The following is an 11,463-nucleotide window of genomic DNA, read 5'->3' on the forward strand; positions in this document are numbered from 1 at the left end:
AGCTTTTCTTTGCCAATTTTTTTTTCTTTTAATTTTCTTATAATCTTTTTAACCAAACTGATTTTTTTTTTTTTCCTCAGCTCTCTCTCTCTCTCTCTCTATAACTTTATTCTCTAGTTTATCTCTTTCTCTTTCTTCTGCCTTCATTCTTTTAGTTCTCATTTCTCAACGACCGGCAAAGTCAATCCATGCACCATTGACTCCATCCCCAAGCCTTCTTGGCAACCACTCTTTGATTCACCAAAGATCGTAATCCATCTAGTGCCTCCTATGCAGCCTCTACCGCAACAACTCCCTAAGTCTCTTCAGTCCACAACTTTCAAGTTTCAACCCCTACATCATGGGCTTCCTTAAGAACGAGATCCAGAATAGACAATTTTGGAGAAGAATGAGAAGAGGTTAGGAATCATTAAATTGGGAGTGAGATTAGTGAGTCAGGATTTGGTGGATCTAGTTAGAGAAGAAGATTTGAGATTGGAGAGGATTCGTAAGCTTGGGCTAGCTCTAGGAACCGAGTCGTGGCTTCGGCTTGGAATAAGCTGGATCTGGGATTGTGGTGGTGCTAGTGCTGCACCGTTGGGGTTGCGGTGAATCTGAGTTTGTTGGATCGTTGTATGGAGGCGCTGAGTTTGTTGAATCTGAGTTTGGGGATTTGTTTGAATTTGGGGATTTTAGTTTAAACTTAATGGCATAAGATTCACTATGATTGAAAACCAAATTGATAAGATAAAAATAAATTCTGCTAGGTTAAAAATTGTAACAAAAATAAAAGCAAAAAAGTGGTAAAGAAAAGACAAGTATTTTTAAAGGCTGATGTGGCCTTTTTTGCTATGTAAGAACTGATGTGGCCAATAAAATTTAGACACGTCAACATATCATTTTATATTTTAATATTAAACATGTCAACTTTGTCACATAAGTATTTTCCGTTAGTAATTTAACAGTGAAAACCAAATTAGTTGCAAGTTGAAAATGTTAGAAACCAAATTGACTGCTACCAAAATGTAAGAACCAAATTGACTGACCTCAAAATATAAGGGCCAAAATAATGTTTTCACCTTCTTTCTGTTTAGGTATGGCACCATGAGACTCTTCTGAGGTTCTACCTGCCCGATTCCCAATTGAACCTTTCTATGTAGATAGAAAGCATTTGATATTCCTCCAGGTTTAACAAACAAGAATTTCAATTGCAACAATGTCCTCAAAAAAGGCACTCGTTGCTAATTACCACTTCTGCACATTGTCATAACTGTATTACGTAACTAATACTTTCTGGTTAAGACAGTTGGCTTTTTATCAACATTCTTGTTGATCCTGTCCTATGGCCATATGGCTGCCCTTGGTTCCACTTGTTCTATTATCTAGTATAAACCATCCAAGCCAGAAAACCATTATGACAGTTCAGGCCCAATTGTTACTGCAGTTTCTGTACCCAAATAATTCACCTTAGTCATCTCCCTGCTTCAATTAAAGAATACTTGCTTGATTGATTGCTCCTATCTTTGTGGTTGAATAAGAATCATTAGTACTTACTAACACAGTCACATGCAGAACCGATACTGTCATAGTTTGATACCAAGCATAACTAGTGCGAAAATTATTATATTTGTAACAGCATTGGGGAAAGTATGCCTCTAGCATATGAACAATAGCAATAGCCATCCGATCAGGCTGATCAACATTTCAAATTCAACTACATAAATCTAATCATGCACAGGTGGATACACGAACCAGAATTTTGATATTTTATTAATAAATGAATACAAGAAGCAATGCATCTATACTACATTTCACAACATATACATTTTGTTGAGCACATGCTTCATTTGAGTTTATAGTGACATGTGCATCATTCTGCTTATTAACTGCCAGCCAATTTCATATAGATATAAATAAGAGAAAGCAAGTACCTTAAGTATGCAGAAAAAATTGACTTCCAATACCCAAAAAAAAAANTGACCACCCCATAAGAAATTCTGCTGAAATTTTGCAATTCGGTAGCCACAAAAGCAAGGATAGGAAATAAGTAGGTATATTTGATAGAGTGTTTTTAATTAAAGTGATTCTATCTCCCTTGGATAAGTACAAACATTTCCATCCCGCTAATCTCCTTTTCATCTTCTCCAATATCGGGTTTCATATTGTCTTATCCTTGAATTTAGCACCCAAAGAAGACCCAAATAATTCATTAGAAGAGTACTTGCTTACAGCCAAGAACATTCAGCAATAACCCAATATTATGAACCACTCCCACAAGAACCAATTCAGCTTACCCAAATTTATTTTTAGCCCAAAACCGCCTAAAACCAAATAAGAATCATATGGAGAATCTGAATATGATCAAGGACAGCATTACAGAAAATTAGAGTGTCATCAGCAGAGAGCAAATGAGACATCACCAAAGATCTTCCATCTAAATTACCCACACGGAAACCTGACAAGCAACCTTCATGGACAGTTTTATCCAACATTCTTCCAAGAGCTTCTCAAAAAATCCATAGGGGGAACAAACAATAGATAGACAAAAGCAAATCCACCGCCTCCACTTATTAAAGAACCCAATACGCTCTTAACAACTTCATAAGAAAACCCAATTTACATGATTAAAAGCCTTCTCAACATCTAGTTTACAAAGTAAACCTAGGAGACCGGTCTTCAACTTATTGTCAAGGCATTCATTAGCAATAAGTAAAGGGTCGAGGATTATTCTATTTAGAACAAAAGCATTCTACGAAGCTAAAATATATCTCCCATGACCCTTTTTTTTTATAGGTAATAAAGATTTATTGATATAAAAAAAGAGACACCCAAGTACACAGGGAATATACAGGGGTGTACAAATCAAATACAAAAATTACATAAATCAAGTAAATCCAAAATTGAAGAAAATGGTTGACTTCACACTGAGAACCAATCCAACAAGGTTCTAAAAAATAATAGCTTGAAATCAAGCATAGAACGCTCACTATCTTCAAAGCACCTACTATTCCTTTCCTTCCAAACACACCACACACCACATCAAACAATGAGGAACAATAATCCATATATATCCATTACAATGGTAACCAAATCGACCTTGCCAGTAAGCGAGAAGGTCAACAACAGACTTAGCATAACCCAACAAACTCCAAATAAACCAAAAACCATATCCCACATCTCCATAGCAACCGAACAATGAAAGAATAGATGGTCAACAATTTCACTATAACACTTGCACATATAACGCCAATCCAAAATGCATACCTTTCTTTTCCTTAAATTGTCAATTGTCAGACATTTCCCAAGCAATAGTCCATACAAAGAAAGCCACTCTAGAAAGAATCTTCTACTTCCAAATGTTCTTCCAAGCGAAAAATTGCTCACTATGGCCAGCTAGAAGATGGTAATACGCACTAACCATAAACCCCTTATTCTTATCAAGTAACCAACATCTCTTATCCTCCCCAATCGCCCTTACAGGAGTGCCATAAATGGTATCCATGAAGCTCCAGAAAGCTTACAATTCCTGATTATGCACATCCCTACAAAAATGTATAACCCAATGAAGGACTCCATTGGTGTACCTCATTAGATCAGCCACACTTGCCTCTTTGTTTCAACAAATCCTATATAATTCATGATAGCAGTTTGCAAGAGAAGTTCCACACCACAGATCTAGCCAGAACTGCACTTTTGATCCATCTCCAATTTCATACAAGATAAACCAAGATAAAGAAGGCCACCCTCGTCTAATATTTTTCCACAAACTAACACCATATGGACCAAAGATTAAGCTAAAACACCAACCACCCCATTCACAATCATACTTCACCTCTATCACTTGTCACCAAAAAGCATCCCTTTTTTGCCCAAATCTCCACAACCACTTCCCTAATAAAGCTACATTAAAAATTCTTAGGTTCCTAATCCCCAAACCACCTGAAGAAAGTGGAGCACAAAAAGTAGCCCAATTAACAAGATGAAATTTAGGCTCATCCCCTAGGCCACCCCATAAAAAGTTCCATTGAAGTTTTGCAATTCGTTTAGCCACTGCAACAGGAATAGGAAATATTTTTCCACAAACTAACACCATATGGACCAAAGATTAAGCTAAAACACCAACCACCCCATTCACAATCATACTTCACCTCTATCACTTGTCACCAAAAAGCATCCCTTTTTTGCCCAAATCTCCACAACCACTTCCCTAATAAAGCTACATTAAAAATTCTTAGGTTCCTAATCCCCAAACCACCTGAAGAAAGTGGAGCACAAAAAGTAGCCCAATTAACAAGATGAAATTTAGGCTCATCCCCTAGGCCACCCCATAAAAAGTTCCATTGAAGTTTTGCAATTCGTTTAGCCACTGCAACAGGAATAGGAAATAAATGAAGAAAATAAGTAGGTAGATTTAACAGAGTACTTTTAATTAAAGTGACTACCTCTCTTGGATAAATATAATTTTTTCCAACCCGCTAATTTCCTTTCCACCTTCTCTAGAATTGGATTCCAAATTGTCTTGTCCTTGAATTTTGCCCCCAAAGGAAGACTCAAATATTTCATTAGAAGAGACCCCTACTTACAGCCTAGGACAGCCACCAAAAGCTCAATGTTATGAACCACCCCCACAGGCACCAATTCAAACTTACCTAGGTTTATCTTCAAACCCTACACAACCTCAAACCAGATGAGCATGATGCGAAGTATCAGCATTTGATCAAGATTAGCATCACAAAAAATTAGATTATCATAAGGGAAAAGGAGATGAGAAACCACCAAAGATCTTCCTTCTAAATCACTGACACAAAAACTTGATAGGCAACCTTCATGTACAACCTTACCAACATTCTACCAACGGCTTTCATAACCAACACAAATAACAAAGGGGACAAAGGATCGCCTTGCCGCAACCCCCTTGAACTCCCAAAAAAAAACCACAGGGAGAACCATTAATAGAAAAACGAACAGTTGATAAACAAAACAAAATCCACCACCCCCACTTATCAAAAAAGCCATAGCGCTCAAGCAAGTGTGTAAGAAATATCCAATTCACGTGATCAAAAGCTTAATCTATGTCCTATTTACATAACCACCCTGGCAGACCAGACTTCAACCTACTATCAAGGCATTCATTTGCAATAAGAATGGAATCAAGAATCTGCCTATTTAGAACAAGAGAATTCTAAGGAGCTAAAATAATATCTCCTAAAACCATGCAAAGTCGAATAGCCAAAACTATAGCAAGTATTTTATAAACCCACCCCAATATGACTGATAGGACGAAAATCCTTTACTTCCACGGCTGCAGTCATTTTAGGAATGAGAGCAATGAAAGTTGCATTCAAGCTTTTTTCAAATTGACCTGTAACATGAAAATGGTGGAACATAGCCACGATATTTGATTTGAGAATCCCCCAACAAGCTTGGAAGAATGCCATCGGAAAATCGTCTGGCCTAGGTGATTTGTCCCCGTTAAAATCCTTGATGACTTCAAAAATCTCAGTTTCCTCAAAAGGTCTCTCTAACCAATTATCCACTTAAATCCTTAAATAATCCAACACATCCAAGAAAGGCCGATGATCTTGCTACTAGTCGGCAATCATATCCTGGTTGGAAGTCAAAGCCCCATCAATTATAAGATTTTCAATACAATTATTTCTTCTATTAGAGTTGGCCATCCTATGAAAAAACCTTGTATTGGAGCCCCCCCCTTTTAAGTACAACACTCTAGACTTTGGTCTCCAGCTAATCTACTCTAACAAAGTGGTCTTCTCAAGTGAAGAGCGAAATGTTTCTTTTTCCAATTTTTCCTCATCTGTTAGAGGTTGATTCTCCTCCTTAATATCTAAAGCATTCAACTTACTGCATAGTTGCTGTTTCTTGGCTGTGACATTGCCAAAATATGTTTCATTCCACTTCTTTAGATCCATTTTTAGAGCAGTCAACTTCTTTACAAGTATGTATGTAGACGAGTAGACAAGACTTTAGCTATAATGTTATAAACCCCCCCAACAAGACTAATCGAGTGAAAGTCCCTGACATCAACTGCTGCATTGTTTTTTGGGATGAGAGTAATGAGGTTGCATTCAAGATTTTCTCAAACTGACCTTTAGCATAAAAATGATGAAACACATCCATAAGATCTAGATTGAGAATCTCCCAACAAGCTTGGAAAAATGCCATGGCAAAGCCATCTAGCCTAGGCGCTTTATCACCATTGCAGTCCTGAAGGACACCATATATCTCTGCCTCCTCAAAAGGTCTCTCTAACTAATCAGCTTTATGTCCAAATATCACTGGAAAATCCTACACATCTGAAAATGGTCAATCAACTTGTTGCTCCATGTATAAATCCATGAAAAATTGAGAAATACAATCCACAATCTTATCCTGATCAGAAGAGAAACTTCCATTAACCATAAGACTCTCAATGCTATTATTTCTTCTGTTAGAATTGGCCATCTTGAGAAAAAAATCTTGTATTGGAATCACCCTCCCTCAAGTACAATACCCGAGACTTTTGTCTCCAACTAATCTCTTATAATAAAGTGAACTTCTCAATTTTTGTACGAAGATCAACCTGTTCCAATTGTTCATCGGCTGTAAACAGGTGAGTCTCACCTTTAGCATCTAGAGCATTCAATTTACTCCAAGTCTGCTGCTTCTTAAAAGTGACATTGCCAAACTCTGCTTCATTCCACTTTTTTAAATCCAATTTCAAAGCTGCCAACTTCTTGGCCAATATATAACTAGGAGTTCCTTGATATAAATAGGATGCCCACCAGGCCTTCACTTGTCTACAAACCTCTCCGCCCGCAACCACATATATTCAAAACGAAAAGAAATTTGCCCTCTCCTATGACTCCCACCCTCCAACATAATTGGAAGTGGTCCGATAAAACTCTAAATAACCTTTTTTGGGAGAACAGAGTGAAATGATCAGCTAAAAGAGGAGAGAAAAGAAACTGATCTATTCTAGAAGCTAAGCTCCAATATCCATAATGCCCTATGACTAATTAGTAATATTTGTTAATAATTTAATCAATGACAATGAGTCTGTTTGGGAACAACTTATTTAGCTTTTTGCTAAAAGTGTGTTAAAGTATACTTGTACCTTGAAAAAAATTGAAAAAATGAGAAAAGGCGTGAAAAAGTGAGTTTTTAAAAAGCTGAACATAAAAGCTAAAAGCTAAAGCTTAAAGCTGATGCCAAACTCACCCTATAAGTCTATAAGAATTAGTCTGCTATGTTCAACATCAACCACTAAAGTAACTAAACAATTACTACAAATATATTATATCATACTTTTAATTTCATGAATGAGCTAAGAATATGAGGACATAGCAATATGGTAAGTACCAAGCAGATATCCAAAAGGGAAAAAATAGAATAAGAAAAAGCTGAGTGGGTTACTATTTCAAGGAGAAAAAATCAAGAAAAAATAAAAATAAAAATAAAAATAGAGAAGACTACAAGGTTGTGGGTTTCAAGACAAGTTACACTCAAATTTTTTTATTTTTTTATTAGTAAGTTGCAAAAAAAATATGTCAAATCAGTGGTTTATATCAATAAGGTCAAGATCTTATAGTTTTAATTCAATTTTGGTTTTTTTTTTTTTTTTAATATAAAAAAAGCGCCAAAAAGCGTGCTTTGAGCTTTTTGAAAAAGCACGCTTCTTTGAATGAGCCTAGCTTTTGAGGCAAAAAGCAATGGAGCCTTGGGGCTTCACGCTTTGAGCTTAAGTGCGCTTTTACCAACACTGAGCCTATTTGTAATATAAATAAATAAATAAATAAACTATTAGTAGAACATATCCTATCTTCACATTCAGTATATAAACTTAGAATATCAAGCATAGTCAAGGAAATCAGAGGTAAAAGTGCACTTATAATAGGTGGTAACCATCTAGTGCAGCTAAACTAGATTTACTAATTTACATTTTTTTTTTTTTAAGAGTTAAACCAGGTGGGTCTTTGGCTCACATCACCCTCCATCCCACGTAACTCTAATAAGAACTCTTATAACTCTTATAAGGGAAGGACAAGTCATTTAAGCTTAAAGTTCCTTGGCTTCCTAATTTACAATATCTTGCCATTGCGATCCATGGTCTGTAGCTTGAATGATCACAATAAGTGCCATATACAACTAGACAAAGGCTAGGACAAAATCTACATGACATTGGCAAAAACTCTAATTTAACTTGGACCAAAAATTCATCTAACCTCACTGCTCCATTTAGTGATACAGTATCAGCAACACATCTCATTTTGAATTTATTGAATGTTTATGCTTCTATTATATGATAAATATTGGGATCTTAAGATTAGATTAATGCTTTTAGAGCACCAAATAAACTCATTTTCAAGGGATTTTAGTAAGCAAATCAATCCAAATTGTGATTTAATGTTATTTTTGTAGTAATTACTTCATATTTGGATTCTACACACCACATCATGGAGACCAGGTATAGTTTGTGAAAAGGAAAAGAAAGAAAAAGGAAGAAAATTATAGGAAATTAGGATTCCTTACAAAACCCAAACAACATGCATGTGCTAATTAGAACGAATGGGCCCGATTGGGCCATTCCCAAGTCTAATTTGGGAGCAAGTGGTCAAGACCCTTGTTTCTACTTTTTTTGATTGTAAAGTTCCACAAGTACCCAAAGGATTCTAAACCACAACATCAAATGAGTTCATTGGTGCTTCTTCTTTTTTTAGATAAATGAGTTCTAAAGCCCCAAAATCAATAGCCTACCCAAACATCCCAAAATCTATCAAAACATAGAAGTATAAACATTCACTTGACCTAAAAGGATTAAATATTTGAAATCCCCAAATTCTAAAACCCCAACATATTTCTAGAGATTAGGAGTGTTTGGAATGAATTCTTACCTCAAAGAATCAATAGATTGAGCTCTATAATTAATATAGCAACAACTAAGCAGGTGCCATCCTTGCTATGTACAAACAACAAGATAAATGTTGGGCTATAGTCCATTCTATTTGGATTTTTTTGAGGTGAGGGAGGGATTTGAGAGAACTCAATACCTTTTTAAGGTGAGGGTAAATAGAAATGAGAGAATTTGGAGAGAACCTCATCCCCTCGAGTCCCATCTTTTCAATTTACCCAAATTAGAGGAGTTTAAATACCTTGTTTAATCAATTTTTCTAAATTTTCCTTTTTATTATTAAAATTTCAATAAGGCCTACAAAAACCTTTATGAATTACTTATCCCACTCTATTGTCAATTTGTATAATATCTTACCCTCTGCACCCCTTTCTACTCAACAACCAAATAAAAGGAAGAATACCTGCTCTTTTTTCTTCTCTATTATGTTTTAGCACATTTACACAAAGGAAATAGATAATATTCCCTCTCTCTGCACTCCTCTCCTCTCTTCTCCTTCCCACTTCTTATCATCTACCACCCTCCTCGCCCTCCAAACCTTCACACATTCCAAACTCAGTGGCGCCTCGCCTTGCCTCTGACTACACTGCTCTCATTTAACACTTCTCCTACCCTCGACTACACTTATAAATACAAATCCGGTTTATCGAACCACATCTATTCTCCTAACGAGAGATCTCATATGATTTCATGCACTTCCATCCATCTTTCTAGGAAAAACAGAATAAATGAAAATGATTGAAATCTCCAATAAGCAAAAAGGACAACGTAGTAGTAAAAACAAAGGAGAAAAGCTCACCTCTTGATACAATAGGTACATCCCTTATAGAGATTCTGCTTAGAATCCGAAAGAATGTGCGCATGACAATACCTCGTCAACGCCATCGCCTTTGCCTTACACCCTGTCACTTCACATCTCATCTCTTCGACATCCTCTTCATTCCCATTCCCTCCTCCGCTTCTGTTCCTCTCTTGTTGTTGTTGTTCTTGTTCTTCTTCTTCCTCTTCTTCTTCCTCCTCTTCTTCCCCATTGTAGTACGGACTCTTCCCGTACCTCCAGTAATAATCTTTGTACTTCGCTCTCAGTTCCTCCATTAACGCCCAGTAAAACGCTTTGTACAACTTCGTCACCTGCCTCAACCGTTCCGATCGTCTTCGAAGAAGCTCTTCACGACTTAACACATCTGAAGTTGAGAGAGGTGAGTCTGGGATTCGGAGAGGAGAGAGAAGTTTTGAAGACGATGGCTCGCCCATGCCTGACTTTTTAGGGTTGGAGGAATGACTGACTGGCTTGATTTTGATTTTGATTTTTGAGGACCAAGAGAAAGAGAGAGATATCTAATCTAACTAACAGAAATCGCCCAAACCAAGCGTCACCTTTTTCTTTTCTACTAGATTGAGCGGCACGTGCAAAACACCCGTTAAAATATTAGAGTTTCTATTTCAACGAGTATAAGACTATATGTACTAAAAAAAAAAATATTGTATGTTATACCATACTAATATTATTCCTCTAAGGGTCTTGATTACATGTACTTATATAACATATGAATATCTATTTTACTATAATAATTTTTTACAACTTATTTACTAAAGGTAATATCGGCTCAATAAAAAAGATCCTAAGAATGATAATAAAATCATCTTTCAATAATAAGCAACTAAGTTTTACTAAGATATTGTCACAATATTTGAAATTTCGTAATACAAAGATTTTTATTCATACTTCCCTCTTTATCATCTTACATTTTATGCATCTACCTATAATGTTTATTTTATTTAGTTTTTAATAAACATCATTTTAAGTAAGAATGTGTATGTATATATATATATATTTTAAGAATAAGATAACAAAAGACATGTGTCATTAAATTATATAAAATTATAAGTTTAGAATATTAAAACCTACTAGATCAATGTTCTTTTGGTAACAAATAGAACACCCTATATTACCATTCCTATTTTCCAAGCATGACTACCGCATAAAACTAAAAAAATATGAAGGAAGTTTTTGGGATATTAAAATTTAGTGGGAGTAGTTCAAACATTGCACAATGTGTGTGTGTGTGTGTTGGGGGGAAAAAAAAAAAAAAAAAACAAAAACAAAAACAAAAACAAAACAAATCAAAAAGGCAACCTAAGAAAAATGTGCATGAAACAGTGAATTTTAGCTTACTAAAATTGACTAACCAAAAACGTTCAAGGACATAACAAACTGTCACAACATTTTTTTCATTAACTTTATTTTTAGTTGTGGTAGTCTTGATATAAGAAACTTACACCTAAATAGTTGTAAAAAAATTGTGACAGTAACAAAATGTTACAACATTTTCTCAATACCTTTATTATCAGTTATGATGGATCTAGTCTAATAATTTTTTTTTTTTTTTTGACCTATAAAGAACTTACACTTTAGAAATTGTGAAAATATTGTAACAACAAAATGTCACATTTTCACAATACCTTTATTTTAACTTTATGGTTGGTCCTGTATGATATTTTATTTTCTTGCTTTAGTTTATTTTGATCTATAAGCTACTAACACTTTAGCAGCTATGAAAATATCGCACCAACAA

General features: G+C 35.4%; 1 protein-coding gene across 1 annotated transcript; it reads right to left on the reverse strand.

The window, feature by feature from the left end:
• Nucleotides 1–1,852: 1,852 nt before the first annotated feature.
• LOC112039518 (uncharacterized) lies at nucleotides 1,853–10,256 on the reverse strand. The gene has a single exon (XM_065760745.1). The coding sequence runs from the start codon at nucleotides 10,139–10,141 to the stop codon at nucleotides 9,683–9,685; it is 459 nt and encodes a 152-aa protein (XP_065616817.1). The 5' UTR covers nucleotides 10,142–10,256; the 3' UTR covers nucleotides 1,853–9,682.
• Between the last annotated feature and the right edge of the window lie 1,207 nt (nucleotides 10,257–11,463).

Source organism: Quercus suber, unplaced genomic scaffold (assembly GCF_002906115.3).
Source record: "Quercus suber isolate HL8 unplaced genomic scaffold, Cork oak 2.0 scaffold_380, whole genome shotgun sequence".
Taxonomy (NCBI): Eukaryota; Viridiplantae; Streptophyta; class Magnoliopsida; order Fagales; family Fagaceae; genus Quercus; species Quercus suber.